Source organism: Oncorhynchus masou, chromosome 27, assembly GCF_036934945.1.
Source record: "Oncorhynchus masou masou isolate Uvic2021 chromosome 27, UVic_Omas_1.1, whole genome shotgun sequence".
NCBI lineage: Eukaryota > Metazoa > Chordata > Actinopteri > Salmoniformes > Salmonidae > Oncorhynchus > Oncorhynchus masou.
The window spans coordinates 51,814,514-51,839,441 of record NC_088238.1 but is presented as its reverse complement, the minus strand read 5'-3'; the positions used below and the strand labels follow the sequence as shown (position 1 = coordinate 51,839,441).

Genomic DNA, 24,928 nt, shown 5'->3' with positions numbered 1-24,928 from the left:
GAGTGAGAGTGGAAGCCAGAAACAAGTGAGAGGAAGAGGCACCATGGGCAGAACTGATGGGAAGTTTGGCTCTTTTTACTGACTCCGATCTTTTCGACTCGTTAAATCAACAGAAGAAATCTCTCGACTAATTTCATTCATTTGAGTCAGTAATGCCTAGAGCCCACATGACCCCCTACCGGCGAACGATGAACTGAAAACTTGAAAGAGTCATGTTTCTACAAGCCTCTCGTTCACATTTCGTTCACCATAGGGGCTTTATTGGAGCTGTCATTTGTGACCGAGACTTGTAAACGTCTGCTTTAAACAATGTAGAGTTGTTGATTGGTAGGCAAAAAAATAAGATTATTTATTGATACATTTGACAGTAGGTCTAGCTGTGGACGAAACCGGACTAGATTGTGAACAACTATTGTCGGAATGCATTGCTTAACTGCCGTGAGTGTGATCAGCACAACATCGTTCGCGAACTGCAGACCCCCTAACGATTCGTTCTTGAGTTCGCGTTTGTTGAGCAGAGGCTGTGTATGTTTTAGTTCTACAAAGCTGTGTCCATCATAACATTCAATAATCAATTAATCACATTCATTCTTGCACCATGCCATCAATTAACATTTCTAAACATATTTTTATTCTCAATGCAGTCTGCAGCATGATATATATTCCGATCATGCAGGTCAAACGAACGACTGAAATTAACGAGTCACTCAGAAAAAAACGAACAATGATTGTCAAGTAAAAAAAGGTAGACACTCACCTATCGCGCGGGGCGTCTGTCCGACCCTTCATCCTGTGCTCGGGGGATCGGTTGAAACTAGGGGCAATAGAGTGGGGAACACGATCAACATCTAAAAGACAGAGAGTAGATTTGTCTAATCAGCTCTAAGCACGTTATTTACATAATACAAATACAGGACATGTTCTACATACTAGCACATTGCTGCAAGGAGGAGATGGAGCCATTCTCACTACATTAGAGCACTGCATGTCCAACACCCACCAGATTGTAGCTTGTGCTGTTAGCTGTGCTGAGATATCCACCCCTCTGCCAGGTCACAACTTCACACTCCATTTATTTAAATATGTATGGTCTATAAAGCGCTTGGCATTCGAGTCAAAGACGAGGCCCAAATACCTGTTCTCCCTTTGTCTGTAGATTAAGCAAGAATTCAGGGCCCACTCCTTGTGTATATTCTTGGTCCTCAATGCACAGAAATGCATAGGTTCCGCACTCCGACCCACTAACACAAATGTAACAGGAGCAGAGCGAAAAGTTGTGAGTGATATTTCAATTCAGAATGTGAGTGTGTGAGAACTGGGGAAAGTATTTATGCATTCAACCCCTACACTCATTGCTTTGTTTCGTGTCATTTCACCAAAAGCAACATTTCTGCCAGGAGGCATGCTTTCACTAAGAACCAACTCTAGTTTCTAATTGATAAGATTGTTTATTAATACATTTCCTTTGAAATTCATACAAATGCCTGAAAGTCAATGACAAATGATATAGTAATAGACGTGCGGTAGGCCTATAGCTTGATCATGCTGTGAATCGGACTGGTCAGAGTCATTATAATCTAACTACACTACACTCTCACATTTAAAAAAAGTCTAGAACCTTAAAGGAGAACCCTTTGTAAAAAAAACTTTTTAGTTGCAGGTAGAACCATTTTGGGTTCCATGTGGAAACCTTTCTACAGAGGGTTCTATGTGGAACCTAAAAGGGTTCTCCTATGTGGACAGCCAAATATCCATTTTGGATCCCTTTTTTCTAAGAGCGTAGATGACAAGCTTGAAGCAGTCAAGCAGAACTGATAAAACTGGGTAAATCGTGGACAATGCTGCATTATGAAGGAGTGAGTGAGAGAGACCTGCTCTACCTCCTCACCCAGAGAGAGACCTGCTCTACCTCCTCACCCAGAGAGAGACCTGCTCTACCTCCTCACCCAGAGAGAGACCTGCTCTACCTCCTCACCCAGAGAGAGACCTGCTCTACCTCCTCACCCAGAGAGACCTGCTCTACCTCCTCACCCAGAGAGAGACCTGCTCTACCTCCTCACCCAGAGAGAGACCTGCTCTACCTCCTCACCCAGAGAGACCTGCTCTACCTCCTCACCCAGAGAGAGACCTGCTCTACCTCCTCACCCAGAGAAAGACCTGCTCTACCTCCTCACCCAGAGAGAGACCTGCTCTACCTCCTCACCCAGAGAGAGACCTGCTCTACCTCCTCACCTAGAGAGAGACCTGCTCTACCTCCTCACCCAGAGAGAGACCTGCTCTACCTCCTCACCCAGAGAGAGACCTGCTCTACCTCCTCACCCAGAGAGACCTGCTCTACCTCCTCACCCAGAGAGAGACCTGCTCTACCTCCTCACCCAGAGAGAGACCTGCTCTACCTCCTCACCCAGAGAGAGACCTGCTCTACCTCCTCACCCAGAGAGAGACCTGAGAGACCTGCTCTACCTCCTCACCCAGAGAGACCTGCTCTACCTCCTCACCCAGAGAGAGACCTGCTCTACCTCCTCACCCAGAGAGAGACCTGCTCTACCTCCTCACCCAGAGAGAGAGAGACCTGCTCTACCTCCTCACCCAGAGAGAGAGAGACCTGCTCTACCTCATCACCCAAAGAGAGAGGGTGATAGTCAGAAGATCAATTGCCCCTGTGGCAATTTAAGAATTTCTGAGAATTATTTTTCGCTGATAAAACAGCAACTTGGAGACTGAGAATTGTAGTCTCAGTCTAGAGGCGAAGAGTATAAGGGTCCGGGAATAAGTCGGAAAAAAGGTTTATTAGACTAATGTTAGAATTCCTGAAAGAAACATGAGATGTATCCTCAGTATCCTATATCCTGAGGCTTCTTAAGAAAATAAACTGAACAGAGCAACCTGATTCTGTGGCATGAAAGAATAATTTCAGTGAAGTTGTCCTTTGAGTTGTCGACAGTTTTTCAAGCAGTTTTTCAAGCTAGTTGCCATTTCAGTAAAGTCAAGCCAAGTCACATAAGGTCATAGACAGGCAAGGTCTCCCTACAGTAGGTGAAGGTTTCACGGTGGCCAGTAATATGTGATAACAGGAGAGTTAAAAGGAAAGTTTGATGGAATCTGTCAAAAAGAATGGCAAATATTACTCCTATGTTCACAGACCTTGTCATTGGCTACTGTCAAACATGTTTTAGGTGAAAATTAAATCAAAGCTCACAATCAAATCAAATTGTATTGGTCACATGCACATATTTTTGAAGGTGTTGTGAAATGCTTGTGTTCCTAGCTCCAACAGTGCAGTAGCTATTCTATTCATAACAATACACACAAATCTAAAAATAAAATAATGGAATTAAGAAATATATAAATATTAGGACGAGCAATGTCGGAGTGGCATTCACTAAAATACAGTAGAATAGAATACAGTAAATACATATGAGATGAGAAAAGCAGTATGTAAACATTATTAAAGTGACCAGTGATTCCATGTCTATGTATATGGGGCAGCAGCCTCTAAGGTGCAGGTTTGAGTAACCGGGTGCTAGCTGGGTAGTGATGGCTATTTAACAGTCATCCTTGAGATAGAAACTGTTTTTCAGTCTCTCTGTCCCAGCTTTGATGCACCTGTACCGACCTCGCCTTCTGGGTGGTAGCTGGGTGAATAGGACGTGGCTCGGGTGGTTGATGTCCTTGATGATCTTTTTGGCCTTCTTGTGGCATTGGGTGCTGTAGGTGTCCTGTAGGGTAGGCAGTGTGCCCCCGGTGATGCGTTGCGCAGACCGCGCCACCCTCTGGAGAGCCCTGCGGTTGCGGGCGGTGCAGTTGAGGTACCAGGCGGTCATACAGGTTGATCTCAATTGTGCATCTGTAAAAGATTTAGGTGCCAAGCCAAATTTCTTCGGCCTCCTGAGGTTGAAGAGGCGCTGTTACGCCTTCTTTACCACACTGTCTGTGTGGGTGGACCATTTCAGATTGTCAGTGATGTGTACGCCGAGGAACTTTCCACATTCTCCACTGCAGTCCCGTCACTGTGGATATTGGCGTGCTCCCTCTGCTGTTTCCTGAAGTCCACAATCAGCTCCTTTGTTTTGTTGAGGTTGAGGGAGAGGTTATTTTCCTGGCACCACTCTACCAAGGCACTCACCTCCTCCCTGTAGGCTCTCGTCATTGTTGGTAATCAGGCCTACTACTGTTGTGTCATCTGCAAACTTGATGATTGAGTTGTAGGCATAGATGGCCACGCAGTCAAGAGTGAACAGGGAGTACAGGAGGGGGCTGAGCACGCACCCTTGTGGGGGCCCAGTGTTGAGGATCAGGAGGGGGGGGCAGCCCGTCAGGAAGTCCAGGACCCAGTTGCACAGGGCGGGGTTCAGACCCAGGGGCCCGACCTTAATGTTCAGCTTGCAAATTGATGTCAGGGATTAGTATTATGACTTAGCTATGCAAATAATGTGTAAGAAGATGAATTGGTACTTTGAGGTTTAAAACCTAAATATAATCTGTTACAATATGTGTTCTATAGAAACAATTATGGATTTTTGGATATATGATGAGATATGAAAGGGTGATAGGAAAAACGCTTTGTCCAACACTTGAACAGTAAGACATAACATAACAATGGTCTACTAATCATCAGCTCCACTCATCTTTTCTGATTTTCATTACTTTTCCAACCCTCCATTTCCCTTCAAATGCAGAGCATTTTGCTATGTCCAAATGAGTCGTTTCTTTGTTGAAAATGGACCATTGGGAAATGCCATTAGATGTATCTTAACTTTCATATACAATGTCACAGAAACAAATATCAGAAAAGTGACCAAAATCATTAAGTAAAAAACTGAGAACGAAATCTGGGGAGGCCGGATACTAAATCTGGGGAGGCCCGATGCTAAATCTGGGGAGGCCGGATGCTAAATCTGGGGAGGCCGGATGCTAAATCTGGGGAGGCCGGATGATAAATCTGGGGAGGCCGGATGCTAAATCTGGGGAGGCCGGATGCTAAATCTGGGGAGACGGGATACTACATCTGGGGAGACGGGATACTACATCTGGGGAGACGGGATACTACATCTGGGGAGACGGGATACTACATCTGGGGAGACGGGATACTACATCTGGGGAGACGGGATACTACATCTGGGGAGACGGGATACTACATCTGGGGAGACCGAATACTACATCTGGGGAGACAAGATACTACATCTGGGGAGGCCGGATACTACATCTGGGGAGGCCGGATACTACACCTGGGGAGGCCGAATACTACATCTGGGGAGACGGGATACTACATCTGGGGAGACGGGATACTACATCTGGGGAGACGGGATACTACATCTGGGGAGACGGGATACTACATCTGGGAGACGGGATACTACATCTGGGGAGACGGGATACTACATCTGGGGAGACGGGATACTACATCTGGGGAGGCCGAATACTACATCTGGGGAGACGGGATACTACATCTGGGGAGACGGGATACTACACCTGGGGAAGCCGAATACTACATCTGGGGAGACGGGATACTACATCTGGGGAGACGGGATACTACATCTGGGGAGACGGGATACTACATCTGGGGAGACGGGATACTACATCTGGGAGACGGGATACTACATCTGGGGAGACGGGATACTACATCTGGGGAGACGGGATACTACATCTGGGGAGACAGGATACTACATCTGGGGAGACGGGATACTACATCTGGGGAGACGGGATACTACATCTGGGGAGGCCGAATACTACATCTGGGGAGACGGGATACTACATCTGGGGAGACGGGATACTACATCTGGGGAGACGGGATACTACATCTGGGGAGACGGGATACTACATCTGGGGAGACGGGATACTACATCTGGGGAGACGGGATACTACATCTGGGGAGACGGGATACTACATCTGGGGAGGCCGGATACTACATCTGGGGAGGCCGGATACTACATCTGGGGAGACGGGATACTACATCTGGGGAGAGGGATACTACATCTGGGGAGACTACATCTGGGGAGACGGATACTACATCTGGGGAGGCCGGATACTACATCTGGGGAGACGGGATACTACATCTGGGGAGACGGGATACTACATCTGGGGAGACGGGATACTACATCTGGGAAGACGGGATACTACATCTGGGGAGACGGGATACTACATCTGGGGAGGCCGGATACTACATCTGGGGAGACGGGATACTACATCTGGGGAGACGGGATACTACATCTGGGGAGACGGGATACTACATCTGGGGAGACGGGATACTACATCTGGGGAGACGGGATACTACATCTGGGGAGACGGGATACTACATCTGGGGAGGACGGATGCTACATCTGGGGAGGCCAGATACTACATCTGGGGAGACAGGATACTAAATCTGGGGGGGCCAGATACTACATCTGGGGAGACAGGATACTACATCTGGGGAGACGGGATACTACATCTGGGGAGACGGGATACTACATCTGGGGAGACAGGATACTACATCTGGGGAGACGGGATACTACATCTGGGGAGACGGGATACTACATCTGGGGAGACCGGACACTACATCTGGGGAGACGGGATACTACATCTGGGGAGGCAGGATACTACATCTGGGGAGACGGGATACTACATCTGGGGAGGCCGGATACTAAATCTGGGGAGACAGGATACTACATCTGGGGAGACGGGATACTACATCTGGGGAGACGGGATACTACATCTGGGGAGACGGGATACTAAATCTGGGGAGACAGGATACTACATCTGGGGAGACGGGATACTAAATCTGGGGAGACAGGATACTACATCTGGGGAGACGGGATACTACATCTGGGGAGGCCGGATACTAAATCTGGGGAGACAGGATACCACATCTGGGGAGACGGACACTACATCTGGGGAGACGGGATACTACATCTGGGGAGACGGGATACTACATCTGGGGAGACGGGATACTACATCTGGAGAGGCCGGATACTACATCTGGGGAGGCAGGATACTACATCTGGGGAGGCCGGATACTACATCTGGGGAGACGGGATACTAAATCTGGGGAGACGGGATACTACATCTGGGGAGGCCGGATACTACATCTGGGGAGACGGGATACTACATCTGGGGAGACGGGATACTACATCTGGGGAGACGGGATACTACATCTGGGGAGACAAGATACTACATCTGGGGAGACGGGATACTACATCTGGGGAGACGGGATACTACATCTGGGGAGACGGGATACTACATCTGGGGAGACAAGATACTACATCTGGGGAGACCGGATACTACATCTGGGGAGACGGGATACTACATCTGGGGAGGCGGGATACTACATCTGGGGAGACCGGATACTACATCTGGGGAGACGGGATACTACATCTGGGGAGACAAGATACTACATCTGGGGAGGCGGGATACTACATCTGGGGAGACGGGATACTACATCTGGGGAGGCGGGATACTACATCTGGGGAGACGGGATACTACATCTGGGGAGACGGGATACTACATCTGGGGAGACGGGATACTACATCTGGGGAGACGGGATACTACATCTGGGGAGGCCGGATACTACATCTGGGGAGACAGGATACTACATCTAGGGAGACGGGATACTACATCTGGGGAGACAGGATACTACATCTGGGGAGACGGGATACTACATCTGGGGAGGCCGGATACTACATCTGGGGAGACAGGATACTACATCTGGGGAGGCCGGATACTACATCTGGGGAGGCCGGATACTACATCTGGGGAGGCCGGATACTACATCTGGGGAGACGGGATACTACATCTGGGGAGACGGGATACTACATCTGGGGAGGCCGGATACTACATCTGGGGAGACAAGATACTACATCTGGGGAGAAAGGATGCTAAATCTGGGGAGGCCGGATGCTAAATCTGGGGAGACAAGATACTACATCTGGGGAGACAAGATACTACATCTGGGGAGACAAGATACTACATCTGGGGAGAAAGGATGCTAAATCTGGGGAGGCCGGATGCTAAATCTGGGGAGACAAGATACTACATCTGGGGAGATGGGATACTACATCTGGGGAGACAAGATACTACATCTGGGGAGAAAGGATGCTAAATCTGGGGAGGCCGGATGCTAAATCTGGGGAGACAAGATACTACATCTGGGGAGACGGGATACTACATCTGGGGAGACGGGATACTACATCTGGGGAGACGGGATACTACATCTGGGGAGACGGGATACTACATCTGGGGAGGCCGGATACTACATCTGGGGAGACAGGATACTACATCTAGGGAGACGGGATACTACATCTGGGGAGACGGGATACTACATCTGGGGAGACGGGATACTACATCTGGGGAGGCCGGATACTACATCTGGGGAGGCCGAATACTACATCTGGGGAGACGGGATACTACATCTGGGGAGGCCGGATACTACATCTGGGGAGACGGGATACTACATCTGGGGAGACGGGATACTACATCTGGGGAGGCCGGACACTACATCTGGGGAGACGGGATACTACATCTGGGGAGGCCGGACACTACATCTGGGGAGACGGGATACTACATCTGGGGAGGCCGGATACTACATCTGGGGAGACGGGATACTACATCTGGGGAGACGGGATACTACATCTGGGGAGGCCGGATACTACATCTGGGGAGACAAGATACTACATCTGGGGAGACGGGATACTACATCTGGGGAGACGGGATACTACATCTGGGGAGGCCGGACACTACATCTGGGGAGACGGGATACTACATCTGGGGAGGCCGGATACTACATCTGGGGAGACGGGATACTACATCTGGGGAGACGGGATACTACATCTGGGGAGACGGGATACTACATCTGGGGAGACAAGATACTACATCTGGGGAGACGGGATACTACATCTGGGGAGACAAGATACTACATCTGGGGAGAAAGGATGCTAAATCTGGGGAGGCCGGATGCTAAATCTGGGGAGACAAGATACTACATCTGGGGAGACGGGATACTACATCTGGGGAGACGGGATACTACATCTGGGGAGACGGGATACTACATCTGGGGAGACGGGATACTACATCTGGGGAGACGGGATACTACATCTGGGGAGGCCGGATACTACATCTGGGGAGACAGGATACTACATCTAGGGAGACAGGATACTACATCTGGGGAGACGGGATACTACATCTGGGGAGACGGGATACTACATCTGGGGAGGCCGGATACTACATCTGGGGAGGCCGAATACTACATCTGGGGAGACGGGATACTACATCTGGGGAGGCCGGATACTACATCTGGGGAGACGGGATACTACATCTGGGGAGACGGGATACTACATCTGGGGAGGCCGGACACTACATCTGGGGAGACGGGATACTACATCTGGGGAGGCCGGACACTACATCTGGGGAGACGGGATACTACATCTGGGGAGGCCGGATACTACATCTGGGGAGACGGGATACTACATCTGGGGAGACGGGATACTACATCTGGGGAGGCCGGATACTACATCTGGGGAGACAAGATACTACATCTGGGGAGACGGGATACTACATCTGGGGAGACGGGATACTACATCTGGGGAGGCCGGACACTACATCTGGGGAGACGGGATACTACATCTGGGGAGGCCGGATACTACATCTGGGGAGACGGGATACTACATCTGGGGAGACGGGATACTACATCTGGGGAGACAGGATACTACATCTGGGGAGACAAGATACTACATCTGGGGAGACGGGATACTACATCTGGGGAGACGGGATACTACATCTGGGGAGGCCGAATACTACATCTGGGGAGACGGGATACTACATCTGGGGAGACAAGATACTACATCTGGGGAGGCCGGATACTACATCTGGGGAGGCCGGATACTACATCTGGGGAGACGGGATACTACATCTGGGGAGACAAGATACTACATCTGGGGAGACGGGATACTACATCTGGGGAGACGGGATACTACATCTGGGGAGGCCGGATACTACATCTGGGGAGACGGGATACTACATCTGGGGAGACGGGATACTACATCTGGGGAGACAAGATACTACATCTGGGGAGAAAGGATGCTAAATCTGGGGAGGCCGGATGCTAAATCTGGGGAGACAAGATACTACATCTGGGGAGACGGGATACTACATCTGGGGAGACGGGATACTACATCTGGGGAGACGGGATACTACATCTGGGGAGACCGGATACTACATCTGGGGAGACGGGATACTACATCTGGGGAGACAAGATACTACATCTGGGGAGACGGGATACTACATCTGGGGAGACGGGATACTACATCTGGGGAGGCCGGATACTACATCTGGGGAGAAAGGATGCTAAATCTGGGGAGACAAGATACTACATCTGGGGAGACGGGATACTACATCTGGGGAGACGGGATACTACATCTGGGGAGACGGGATACTACATCTGGGGAGACGGGATACTACATCTGGGGAGACGGGATACTACATCTGGGGAGGCCGGATACTAAATTTAGGGAGGCCAGATTCTAAATCTGGTGAGGCAGGTTACTAACGTCTCAGTGCAGTGTGGTTCCCTAGAGCAGCACACGGAAAGTCATTAGTACACTACCTCACACACACACCCTAGTACACTACCCCACACACACACCCTAGTACACTACCCCACACACACACCCTAGTACACTACCCCACACACACACCCTAGTACACTACCCCACACACACACACCCTAGTACACTACCCCACACACAAAACGGAACAAACACAGAACACAAAGAGCTAAACCTGAATCTTATCAAGCTATACTTACAGTCCCAGCAATGCCATTGACTCTGGCCCACAGGTTAATTGTTGTTACTGGAGTACACAGGGCTGGAGTGAGGTTAGTGGACAGAGGTAGAGTGAAGGTGGGTGGATAGAGGTGGAGTGGAGGTGGGTAGATAGAGGTGAGGTGGGTGGAAAGAGGTAGAGTGGAGGTGGGTGGATAGAGGTGGAGTGGATAGAGGTGGGTGGATAGAGGTGAAGTGAAGGTGGGTGGAGAGAGGTGGAGTGGAGGTGGGTAGATAGAGTGAAGGTAGGTGGATAGAGTGGAGGCGAAGTGAAGGTGGGTGGATAGAGGTGGAGTGGAGGTGGGTGGAGAGAGGTGGAGTGGAGGTGGGTAGATAGAGTGAAGGTAGGTGGATAGAGTGGAGGCGAAGTGAAGGTGGGTGGATAGAGGTGGAGTGGAGGTTGGTAGATAGAGGTGAAGTGAAGGTAGGTGGATAGAGTGGAGGTAGGTAGATAGAGGATAGAGGTGAAATGAAGGTGGGTGGATTGAGGATCAAGGTGGAGTGGAGGTGGGTAGATAGAGTGAAGGTAGGTGGATAGAGTGGAGGCGAAGTGAAGATGGGTGGATAGAGTGGAGGTGAAGTGAAGGTGGGTGGATAGAGTGGAGGTGAAGTGAAGGTGGGTGGATAGAGTGGAGGTGTAGCAGCCCAGAGCCGTCAGAGTGGGGTTGGAAATATGCTGCTGCTCTGTGGTGAGGGAAGCAGGGCGCTCAGGATCTCCATGAACAGGACACCACCCTTTGTCTCCTGAATAAATCATGTGTGCAAAGGTGAGCCTGGGCTATTTTCTCGAAAGGCTGTCACTGCCCTAAAGCAGCCCCAGGCACCATTTCAACGCCTCTAGAAGACACACTGGCAGCCTAGCAACCACAGACCTATTAGTAGGGTAAATGTCATTCATTCCAGTTATTTAAAGCCACGATTGAGCAGGTTTGAAGCAGGATGTTTTCTATACAGAACAGCCTTCCATCAAATTGAAATGATTTTATTGCGGACATTTGAACAGGACTACAAAGAGTTATTTTCCAGTTTTCCCAAGCCATTAACGTGTCATAGCAATGTGTAAATGTCTCTTTACTCCCCCCACACCTTGTCATTCCAGCCTCTAGTAAACCAGACAGCTGCTCCACTACCAAATATATCAGTGTCTCCGAGCACCAACTGCCCTAGTTGTTACTGCCATAACAAAACCAGAAAGATTAGGCCTTCCATCTGTTCAAACGGTCTCTGTTTTCATATCTAACATGATAAAAACATGGAATTTTCTCAATTCGTCTCCATTAAAATATTTTTCAAATAAATGTACACAAATAGCTCATTTTACGTATTAGGCTAATTTATTTAGGCTATACAGGGAGACAATCAAAATAACCTAGATGTAAATCTAGCCAGCTTGAGCCCATGGTTTATGAACTGATACACAAAACTAAGCTGGATTCAAAACTTTGCACAAAAATGTTTCTATTTAAATTATACAGAATTCTTGAAACCAATATAATGTTATATATATGGGTGAGACAACCATACCAGCTCTTCAGATTTTGCTGTGAGGAGGCAAAGTCATTAGATCATTTGTTTTGGTACTGTCCTTAAGTAGCCTGTTTTTGGTCGCAGGTTCAGAAATGGCTGAAGAATTGCAACATTTACCTGGAGCCAACTCTGCAAATAGCACTGCTTAGTGATTTAAAAAGTCATAGTCAATCGATCAATAATACTCTTAGCAAAAAGGTTTATCTTTCATTTACAATCTGTAGAAACTACGAGAATAGAAAAGGTTCAGAACTGTTGTGGAACATCACAACAACATCAAAATATATGGCAAATAGACATGAAAACTGGATGTGTTCAGATAGATGGGAGCTGAAGTGTGGGACTAAAAACAAACAAAATATCATTATTGTAAAATATACTGTGTCCGTAAAATGTATATAGTATGTATAAGCTGGATGTAGAAGCCTGTTGTTGTCCATTAGTTTGCTCCAATTAGGTGAGGGGTGGTAGGGTGAGGGGAAAATAAGGGAATACATATGTACTAAAAAATATATGGGGGATTTGTAAATTATGCAGACAATTACATTGATGGAATCTATCGGTGGGGAAAATTGTGATCCCAAAAATAATAATTTGGGCCCTTCTCAGTAGAACTGTAGATTTTCAGTGCTGAACATTTCCAGTTCCAAATCATATGGCAGAAACCCGTATGAAATAAACCTGTCTGGTCACCAAGAGGAAATGGAGTAAAAGCCACGTGGTTTATCACCTATCAGGGAGTAGGAGTAATCCTCCATTGTGTCAATCTTGGCCATGTGGTGTCTAGTAAGCAGCAATGTCGCATGGTGGACGACAGCAATTTCCATTCAACATGATGAATATTCAAAGATAGCCTACATCTCCTTGGTGATGATTTCCATGAAGGAGTGACCAAGCACTTTGTCAAGGCGGATGATGTGACAGATTCCATTTGTAAAGGCTGACTGGCTGAATGACGACCATGAGGGCATGGCCTAACACCTCGATCACACGGACAGCGTCATTGCGTTTAGGTACAACGGAAGCACAGTACCAATCAAAATGGTATGCAGCAGCATCATATGTATGTAACAAAAGTTCAACATTCACCTTCTGCTATAATTTCTGTCAAGCCGTCTACACATACAATTTGATGCATGCGTTTGATAAATCCTACGTATACACCACACAGAACGCATTGCAACTGCTTCTGCAACGCAATGCTCCAAGGCAAACGGAGCGTTCCATTGGAAATGAATAGTACCAGTCAAAAGTTTGGACACACCTACTCATTCAAGGGTTTTTCTTTATTCTTACTATTTTCTACATTGTAGAATAATAGTGAAGACATCAATACTATGAAATAACACATATGGAATCATGTAGTAACCAAAAAAAGTGTTAAACGAATCAAATGTATTTTATATTTCAGATTCTTCAGAGTAGCCACCCTTTGCCTTGATGACAGCTTTGATAAAGATAAAGCAAAGCAGTTCGACACATTCAACAACACAGAGTTACACATAGAATAAACAAACATACAATCAATAATATAGTAGAAAAATCTATATACAGCATGTGCAAATGAGGTAGGATAGGAGAAGTAAGGCAATAAATAGGCCATGGTGGAAAAGTAATTACAATATAGCAATTAAACACTGGAATGGTAGATGTGCAGAAGATGAGTGTGCAAGTAGAGATACTGGGGTGCAAAGGAGCAAGATAAATAAATAAATACAGTATGGGGATAAGGTAGATTGGATGGGCTATTTACAGATGAGCTATGTACAGGTGCAGTGATCTGTGAGCTGCTCTGACAGCTGGTGCTTAAAGCTAGTGAGGGAGATTTTTTCAGTTCGTTCCAGTCATTGGCAGCAGAGAACTGGAAGGAGAGGCGACCAAAGGAGGAATTGGCTTTGGGGGTGACCAGTGATATATACCTGCTGAAGCGCATGCTATGGTTGGGTGCTGCTATGGTTACCAGTGAGCTGAGATAAGGTGGGGCTTTACCAAGCAGAGACTTGTAGATGACCTGTAGGCAGTGGGTTTGGCGACGAGTATGAAGCGAGGGCCAGCAAACGAGAGCATACAGGTCGCAGTGGTATATGGAGCTTTGGTGACAAAACGGATGGCACTGTGATAGACTGCATCCAATTTGTTGAGTAGAGTGTTGGAGGCTATTTGGTAAATGACATCACCGAAGTCGAGGATCGGTAGGATAGTCAGTTTTACGGGGGTATGTTTGGCAGCATGAGTGAAGGGTGCTTTGTTGCGAAATAGGAAGCCAATTTTAGATATTTTTTTTGGATTGGAGATGTTTAATGTGAGTCTGGAAGGAGAGTTTACAGTCTAACCAGACACCTAGGTATTTGTAGTTGTCCACATAATCTAAGTCAGAATCGTCCAGAATAGTGATGCTGGACGGGCGGGCAGGTGCGGGCAGCGATCAGTTGAAGAGCATGCATTTAGTTTTACTTGCATTTAAGAGCAGTTGGAGGCCACAGAAGGAGAGTTGTATGGCATTGAAGCTCATCTGGTGGTTAGTTAACACAGTGTCCAAAGAAGGGCCAGAGGTATACAGAATGGTGTCGTCTGCATAGAGATGGATCAGAGAATCACCAGCAGCGAGAGCGACATCATTGATGTATACAGAGAAGAGAGTCGGCCCGAGAATTGAACCCTGTGGCATCCCCATAGAGACTGCCAGAGGTCTGGACAACAGGTCCTCCGATTTGACATACTGAACTCTATCAGAGAAGTAGTTGGTGAACCAAGCGAGGCAGTCATTTGAGAAACCAAGGCTTATGAGTCTGCCAATAAGAATGTTGTGATTGACAGAGTCGAAAGCCATAGCCAGGTCGATGAATACGGCTGCACAGTAATGTCTCTTATTGATGGCGGTTATTATATATCGTTTAGGACCTTGAGTGTGGCTGAGGTGCACCCATGACCAGCTCTGAAACCAGCGGAGAAGGTTGCACAGCGGAGAAGGTACGGTGAGATTCGAAATGGTCGGTAATCTGTTTGTTAACTTGGCTTTCAAAGACCTTAGAAAGGCAGGGTAGAATAGATATTGGTCTGTAGCAGCTTGGGTCTAGAGTGTCTCCCACTTTGAAGAGGGGGATGACCACAGCAGCTTTCCAATCTTTGGGAATCTCAGACGATATGAAAGAGGTTGAACAGGCTAGTAATAGGGGTTGCAACAATTTCGGCAGATAATTTAGAAAGAGAGGGTCCAGATTGTCTAGCCCGGCTGATTTGTAGGAGTCCAGATTTTGCAGCTCTTTCATAACATCAGCTATCTGGATTTGGGTGAAGGAAAAGTGGGGGAGGTTTGGGCGAATTGCAGTGGGAAGCGCAGGGCTGTTGACCGGGGTAGGGGTAGCCAGGTGGAAAGCATGACCAGCCGTAGAAAAATGCTTATTGAAATTCTCAATTACTGTGGATTTATCGGTAGTGACAGTGTTTCCTAGTCTCAGTGCAGTGGGCAGCTGGGAGGAGGTGCTCTTATTCTCCATGGACTTTACAGTGTCCCAGAACGTTTTTGAGTTTGTACTACAGGATGCAAATTTCTGTTTAAAAAGCTAGCCTTAGCTTTCCTAACTGCCTGTGTATATTGGTTCCTAACTTCCCTGAAAAGTTGCATATTAGGGGGGCTATTCGATGCTAATGCAGAACGCCACAGGATGTTATTGTTCTGGTCAAGGGCAGACAGGTCAGGAGTGAACCAAGGGCTATATCTATTCCTGGTTCTACATTTTTTGAACGGAGCATGCTTATTTAAGATGGTGAGGAAGGAACTTTTAAAGAATAACCAGGCATCCTCTACTGACAGGATGTTTTATTTACCTTTATTTTACTAGGCAAGTCAGTTAAGAACAAATTCTTATTTTCAATGACGGCCAGGTCGATTAGAAATGCCTGTTCGCTGAAGTGTTTAAGGGAGCGTTTGACAGTGATGAGGGGTGGTCGTTTGACCGCAGACCCATTACGGATGCCCGTAATGTTAGGATGATATCTATGAGGGTGCCGTGTTTACATATTTTGGGTTGTACCTGGTAGGTTTATTGATCATTTGTGTGAGATTGAGGGCATCAAGCTTAGATTGTAGGATGGCGAACATATCCCAGTTTAGGTCACCTAGCAGCACGAGCTCAGAAGATAGATGGGGTGGCAATCAATTCACATATGGTGTCCAGGGCACAGCTGGGGGCAGAGGGTGGTCTATAGCAAGCGGCAACGGTGAGAGACTTGTTTCTGGAAAGGCAAATTTTTAGAAGTAGAAGCTCGTTTTGGTACAGACCTGGATAGTAAGACAGAACTCTGCAGGCTATATCTGCAGTAGATTGCAACACCGCCCCCTTTGGCAGTTCTATCTTGGTGGAAAATGTTATAGTTAGGGATGGAAATTTCAGGGCTTTTGGTGGTTTTCCTAAGCCAAGATTCAAACACGGCTAAGACATCCGGGTTGGCAGAATGTGCTAAAGCAGTGAATAAAGCAAACTTAGGGAGTAGGCTTCTAATGGTAACATGCATGAAACCAAGGCTTTTACTGTTACCACGGTCAACAAATGAGAGCACCTGGGGAGTAGGAGTGGAGCTAGGCACTGCAGATCTTTGATTAACCTCTACATTACCAAAGGAACAGAGGAGAAGTAGGATAAGGGTATCGATAAAGACTATAAGAACTGTCCGTCTAGCACGTTTGGAACAGAGAGTAAAAGGAGCAGGTTTCAGGGCACGATAGCATAGATTCAAGGCATAATGTACAGACAAAGGAATGGTAGGAAAAGAGTTCATTGGAGGTAAACCTAGGCATTGAGTAATGATGAGAGATAGTCTCTAGAGACGTTTAAACCAGGTGATGTCATCGCATATGTGGGAGATGGAACAACACGGTTGTTTAAGGCATATTGCGCAGGGCTAGAGGCTCTACAGTGAAATAACACAGTATTCACTAACGAGGACCGTAATGGACAAGGCATATTGATATTAGGGAGAGGCATGAGCAGCCAAGTGAATTGTATGGGTCCAGTGAGTGGTTGGGCTGGCTGGGGACACAGCGATTCAGACAGTTAGCAGGCCATGGCTAGCAAGCTAGCAGTTAGCAGGCCGGGGCTAGCAAGTTAGCAGAATGGCCTTAGAGGGACGTCGCGATGTGGGAAACTCTGTTTTTGCCTCCTCGTGCTGTAACATCGATAGACCAGTCATGGAATTAGTAGGGTTCCATGAAGGTCAGTCAATACGGAACATTTCAAGAACTTTGAAAGTTTCTTCAAGTGCATTCGCAAAAACCATCAAGCGCTATGATGAAACTGGTTCTCAAGACCACGACAGGAAAGGAAGACCCAGAGTTACCTCTGCCTCAGAAATTGCAGCCCAAATAAATGCTTCACAGAGTTCAAGTAACAGACATCTCAACATCAACAACTTGGGGCGGCAGGGTAGCCTAGTGGTTAGAGCGTTGGGCTAGTAACCGGAAGGTTGCGAGTTCAAACCCTCGAGCTGACAAGGTACAGATCTGTTGTTCTGCCCCTGAACAGGCAGTTAACCCACTGTTCCCAGGCTGTCATTGAAAATAAAAATTTGTTCTTAACTGACTTGCCTGGTTAAATAAAGGTAAAAAATAAAAAATAAAACTATTCAGAGGAGAGGCCTTCGTGGTCGAATTGCTGCAAAGAAACCACTACTAAAGGACATCAATAAGAAGAAGAGACTTGCTTGGGCCAAAAAACATGTGCAATGGACATTGACCGGTGAAAATCTGTCCTTTGGTCTGATGAGTCCAAATGTGAGGTTTTTGGTTCCAACCGCTGTGTCTTTGTGAGAAACTAGGTGAACGGATGATCTCCGTATGTGTGGTTCCCACCGTGAAGCATGGAGAAGGAGGTGTGTTGGTGTGGGGCATTTTTCAACAGGACAATGACCCAACACACCTCCGAGCTGTGTAAGGCTATCTGATCAAGATGGAGTGCTGCATCAGATGACCTGGCCTCCACAATCACCCGACCTCAACCCAATTGAGATGGTTTGGGATGAGTTGGACCACAAAGTGAAGGAAAATCAGCCAACTCAGCATCTGTGGGAACTCCTTCAAGACTGTTGGAAAAGCAATCCAGGTGAAGCTGGTTGAGAGAATGCCAAGTGTGCAAAACTGTCATCAAGGCAAAGGTTGGCAACTTTGAAGAACCTCAAATATATTTAGATTTGTTTAACACTTTTTTGGTTACTACATGATTCCATATGTGTTATTTCATAGTATTGATGTCTTCACTATTATTCTACAATGTAGAAAATAGTAAGAATAAAGAAAAACCCTTGAATGAGTAGGTGTGTCCAAACTTTTGACTGGTACTGTACATTCATTTCCAATGGAATGCTCCATTTGCCTTGCAGCATCGCATTGCAGAAGCAGTTGCAATGCGTTCTGTGTGGTGCATACTTTCGATTTATCAAACGCATGCATCAAATTGTATGTGTAGCGCCTCCCGGGTGGCGCAGTGGTTAAGGGCGCTGTACTGCAGCGCCAGCTGTGCCACCAGAGACTCTTGAGTTCGCGCCCAGGCTCTGTCGTAACCGGCCGCGACCGGGAGGTCAGTGGAGCGACGCACAATTGGCATAGCGTCATCTGGGTTAGGGAGAGTTTGGCCAGTAGGGATATTCTTGTCTCATAGCACACCAGCGACTCCCGATGGAGGGCCGGGCACAGTGCATGCCAACCAAGGTTGCACGGTGTTTCCTCCAACACATTGGTGCGGCTGGCTTCCGGGTTGGATGTGCGCTGTGTTAAGAAGCAGTGCGGCTTGGTTGGGTTGTGTATCAGAGGACGCATGACGTTCAACCTTCGTCTCTCCCGAGCCCGTACGGGAGTTGTAGCGATGAGACAAGATAGTAGCTACTAACAATTGGATACCATGAAATTGGGGAGAAAAAGGGGGTAAAATTCAACAACAAAAAAAAACACTAAAAATTGTATGTGTAGACGGCTTGACAGAAATGATTGCAGAAGGTGAATGTTGAACTTTTGTTGCATACATATGCTGCATACCATTTTGCTCAATAACGAGGTGTAACAAGCTGATCAGACAGGCTCCGCACGTGCACCATCCTGTGCATGTTGATTTTGTCTATCTCCACCAGACATGTTCATGACACGCAGGTTAATGCACGATGCGCTGCAAGCTCCGCCTCTCCCAGCTACTCATTGGTTAATCAACTGTGAACCAACTATATTAATTTGGAGATAGGTCGAAACACACATGAAACATTCATGGACATTTAGCTAGCTTGATGTGGCTAGCTATTTTGTCCTGGAAAATAAACATTGGGTTGTTATTTTACCTGAAATTCAAATTTTTTGTTATTTAGCAGACGCTCTTATCCAGAGCGACTTACAGTTTCATATTTTTTTCGTACAAGTCCCCAGTGGGAATCGAACCCACAGCCCTGGCGTTGCAAGTACCATGCTCTACCAACTGGATCTTTGTAGAATTTTGACCCATCTTGATTCAAACAAAATCTTGTGTTCTCTACTCCGACAATTAATCCACAGATAAAAAGAGGAAACCTAGGTTAGCTTTGTCTGTTTTCTTTGATAAATCTCTCCTCCTTCATCTGTCTTCTTCTTCTGTGGATTTTATATGGCGGTTGGCAAACAAATTTAAGGTGCATTACCGCCACCAACTGGACACCTAGTTCATCTTTTAATCACCCACCTGTGTACATGCTTTTAAAAACCAATGAGTAGCTGGGAGAGGCGGAGCTTGCAGCGCATCGTGCATCTAAAATATAACCTGGCTATATAGACGCCCTTGGCGCACGCAAGCAGTTTGGGTGAAACAATTGAATAATGTGTACATTTATTTCGCAAAGCTCACACACACAATGCAGGTGGACTGGCCACCTGCAATTCATCAACACAGTATTTTCAGGGCTGACAACTTTTGAAGAAAGTTTGGAGTGAGATTTGCTGTGTGAATTTCCTTGCCCACTGGCACAAACCCTAGAAGGGAGGACATTTAATATTTTAAAGCTAATTTCCTGCTATTCTACATATTTTGACATGGTTTAGGGCTACGTCCAGGTGGAAAATAAAAACACAGGTCAGATGCTTTGAACATTAAATGAGCACTCAAAATTTGACTACTTTTTTGAGGGAGGATATTGAAAGTATGCTAATATATCTAGAAAGATATATATATATATATATATATATATATTTTAGGTCGTTTGACACTATTCAAACAGTAATGCAATGAGATGGGCAGACAGTCAAATGGGAGAAGGCCATTGTTACATTTGGGAGGCGCATGGGGATGGATGGAGCTAGATTTGGCTTCCAAATCCAAACTCCGCTATTGTGCCAAACCCTCATTACGCTCTGGACCCCATTGCCAGAGTAAGCATAAATATATATATATATATATCTCAAATCTAATTTTATTGGTCACATACAGACGGTTAGCAGATGTTAATGCGAGTGTAGCGAAATGCTTGTGCTTCCAGTTCCGACAGTGCAGTAATAACGAACAAGTCATCTAACAATTCCACAACGACTACCTAATACACACAAATCTAAGTAAAGGGGTGGAATATGAGTATGTACATATAAATACATGGATGAACGATAACCAAGCAGCACAGGCAAGATGCAATAGATTGAATAGAATACAGAATATACATATGAGATGAGTAATGCAAGATATGTAAACACTATTAAAGTGGCATTATTAAAGTGACAAGTGATCCATTTATTAAAGTGGCCAATGATTTTGAGTCTGTATATAGACAGCTGCCTCTCTGTGAGTGATGGTTAAATGGGTTGTTTAGTTACTTTTTTTAGTCACTTGGAAATGCGCGGATGGGATTTTTATTTTTTTTCTCAAAATCACATTCCCAACGTCTTTAGGCTGAGCACTTACTCCAAATGCATATGCCAACCGAGGCAGGCTGTAATCCACACATGGCTGTTATGTAAGATTTAGTCATGTGTGAATGACAACATGCCTGCGTTGGCATATGTATTTTGAGTAAGTGCTCAGCCTAAAGACGTTGGGAATGTGATTTTGAGAAAAAGAAAAAAAAATCCCGTCCGCACATTTCCAATCATCTAATTTCACTAAACAACCCATTTGACCGTTGTAGCAAGCGACGTTATTCTAGCAATATTATAAGAGAGCAGAGGCCCATTTATCCGTCACAGAAACCGCGCAGCCAGGCGAACAAGAGCCGCTGTCGTGTCGCATCACCTAACGACCAATAATAAAGAAAACCTGCCCAACGTATGCACTGTTGCCCGTTTACACGATTGTAAAACAATTCATTGCTACAATTAAGTTTAACACTGTAACAATTAATTCCCGCCTTTCATGTCAAATCGTGGTGTAGGCAAGATGAGTCAAGTCACGCCTACTAACCTTGTAGAGATGAGAAGTGCGGCAGTCAAATCACTGTGTTTTCATTATTGCAACGCAACAAAAAAAGACGGTTGTTGCTAAAAACCAAAGCGATAACATGTAGGACAAAATGTAACACGATAAATGTAGGCTTTCGCTCCACGTTGCGCGAGCGCCAAATAGTTACGAATGGCTGTGCTGCTGTAACAATTTTACATAGAGCGTAGGCTAATCTTCATCATCTCCCCGACTCGGATTTACACACACTGAGGTATAAATAAGAAGTTACACATACAACCAAATACAACATAGCTCACTGCTCGGATGCCCCTCCCCATATGCCATCATAGCGCACTACTAGTTTTTCGGCCATCGGCAATAGGTGGTGATAGGCATTCCTGAGCCGGCTCGTTCGGCTCGGCTCTTTTGGCTCCCAAACGGCTCTTGAAAAAAAAATAGGTTTGTATTTTTTCAAGTCAAACCGTTTGCGATAGTTTGACTATGATTGCTGTGAAAACAATTATTTAGTTAAATCATAATCTACCTTAACCACAATGTATTTAAAAATGCATTGGTTTGTTATGTAACATAATACTATTAAACATTTGCATTTCAATTATAAATTTGTAATGTATATAAACAAAGTGCATATAAATCTAACCATTTAAAACGAATACAATCTGAACAGCATAATAGAATATTGCACAATATCAAAGAAAAATAAATAACAATTTGCAAAACTGCAGCATCCCACAAATTGAAATAAATATAAAAAGGATGTTTTTACACATGTGCATTTAAAGTATAACTTTTTTAATGTATATAAACAAAGTGCATATAAATGTAACAATTCAAAACGAGTACAATCTGAACAACATAATAATAGAATAATGCACCATATCAAAGAAAAATAAATCGTGTGCAAAACTGTAGCATCCCACTTAAAACATTAAACTGGTCCCTCTTTTCTCTCTGTTCTCTATTGCCATGTTATAACCAGCAACACAGCAATGCTGACCATATTTTGCTTTTATGAGAGATTTGCATTCAGAAAAGCAAGAGAAAAGCAAGCTGCCTCACTTTCGAGGGGCTGATGCGAATTCTTCTCTCAGTAATTATTTGTCCCATTTTCAAGAAGACCCTCTCAGAGGGAACGGGTGTGGCCACTATGCAGAGTCTCCCTGTCATGACTTAGTAAGCTGTGGGTGGACAGAGGCCTTGTTCTTCCATCAGCTCCTCCAAATAGGATCGGACCTCCATTATGGCATCTGCTGAGGGATTCCTTCGTGCTGCATCCCCAGTTGCTCTCTCGTCAAACAGCATCCAAACAGCAGACGTTTGTGGCACTACTGCTGGTGCTTCTGCTCCATCTGATCCCTCTTCTTCCTGTTGCCCTGGTGCCTGAGCCAGCTGACTGCTGGGGCTGTCCCTCCCTCTTCTTCCTGTTGCCCTGGTGCCTGGGCCAGCTGACTGCTGGGGCTGTCCCTCCCTCTTCTTCCTGTTGCCCTGGTGCCTGAGCCAGCTGACTGCTGGGGCTGTCCCTTCCTCTTCTTCCTGTTGCCCTGGTGCCTGGGCCAGCTGACTGCTGGGGCTGTCCCTCCCTCTTCTTCCTGTTGCCCTGGTGCCTGAGCCAGCTGACTGCTGGGGCTGTCCCTTCCTCTTCTTCCTGTTGCCCTGGTGCCTGAGCCAGCTGACTGCTGGGGCTGTCCCTCCCTGCTGCTGAGGTTATTATTTGAAGAGCCTCCTCGATCGCTCTGGCATCACTGAAGGCTAACTTCTTAAACCTGGGGTCAAGTGCAGCGGTTTCTGATAGCGCATGATCATATTCCATTCTGTGGAACTTTCTGTCCATTGATGAACATAGGGTGTCCATCAACTCTGTCACATGTCCTATGGTTACATTTGCTTCTCTCTAGCGGCGGGCTGTGATTCGCTGCAGACCCTTACACAGGAGTATCATTTTTGAGGCTGTCACATAGCTGAAACAAGAGAACAGTAAATTATGAGTTCAGGTTCATATTTTGTCTACTGATACTACATTCTCATCTACTGCTCATATACAGTTGAAGTCAGATGTTTATATACACTTAGGTTGGAGTCATTAAAACTTGTTTTTCAACCACTCCACAAATATCTTGTTAACTGTAGTTTTGGCAAGTCGGTTACGACATCTACTTTGTGCATGACAAGTAATGTTTCTAACAAGTGTTTACAGACAGATTATTTCAATGCATCACAATTCCAGTGGGTCAGAAGTTTACATACACTAAGTTGACTGCTTTTAAACAGCTTGGAAAATTCCAGAACATTATGTCATGGATATAGAAACTTCTGATAGGCTAATTTACATAATTTGAGTCAATTGGAAGTGTACCTGTGGATGTATTTCAAGGCCTACCTTCAAACTCAGTGCCTCTTTGCTTGACATCATGGGAAAATCAAAAGAAATCAGCCAGGACCGCAGAAAAACAATTGTAGACCTCCACAAATCTGGATCATCCTTGGGAGCAATTTCCAAATGCCTTAAGGTACCATGTTCATCTGTAGAAACAATAGTACGCAAATATAAACACCATGGGACCACACAGCCAGCTCAGGATGGAGACACGTTCTGTCTCCTAGAGATGAACGTACTTTGGTGCGAAAAGTTCAAATCAATCTCAGAACAGCAGCAAAAACTGAGAAGATGCTGGAGGAAGCAGGTACAAAGCAGGTACAAAAGTATCTATATCCACGTAAAACGAGTCCTATAACGACATAACCTGAAAGGCCGCTCAGCAAGGAAGAAGCCACTGCTCCAAAACCTCCATAAAAAAGCCAAACTACGGTTTGCAACTGCACATTGGGACAAAGATCATACGTTTTGGAGAAATGTCCCCTGGTCTGATGAAACAAAAATAGAACTGTTTGGCCATAATGACCATCGTTATGTTTGGAAGAAAAAGGGGAGGCTTGCAAGCAGAAGAACACTATCGCAACCGTGAAGCACAGGGGTGGCAGCATCATGTTGTGGGGGTGCTTTGCTGCAGGAGGGACTGGTGCATTTCACAAAATAGATGGCATCATGAGAAAGGACAATTAGGTGGATATATTGAAGCAACATCTCAAGACATCAGTCAGGAAGTTAAGGCTTTCACAAATGGGTCTTCCAAATGGAAAATGACCCCAAACATACTTTCAAAGTTGTGGCAAAATGGCTTAAGGACAACAAAGTCAAGGTATTGGAGTGGCCAT

At 46.0% G+C, this 24,928-nt stretch overlaps 1 protein-coding gene across 1 annotated transcript in view; it reads right to left on the bottom strand.

Moving 5' to 3' along the window:
• Positions 1-22,023, bottom strand: part of LOC135516394 (equilibrative nucleoside transporter 2-like) — a 33,793-nt gene extending 11,770 nt beyond the window's left edge. The window contains exons 1-3 of the mRNA XM_064940670.1: positions 21,716-22,023; positions 1,136-1,241; positions 758-814 (exon numbers count right to left, since the gene is read on the bottom strand). Of these exons, the coding sequence (XP_064796742.1) occupies positions 758-814; positions 1,136-1,221 (143 nt within the window). The 5' untranslated portion in view covers positions 1,222-1,241; positions 21,716-22,023. The remainder of the gene's footprint in view (positions 1-757; positions 815-1,135; positions 1,242-21,715) is intronic.
• Positions 22,024-24,928: the final 2,905 nt, after the last annotated feature.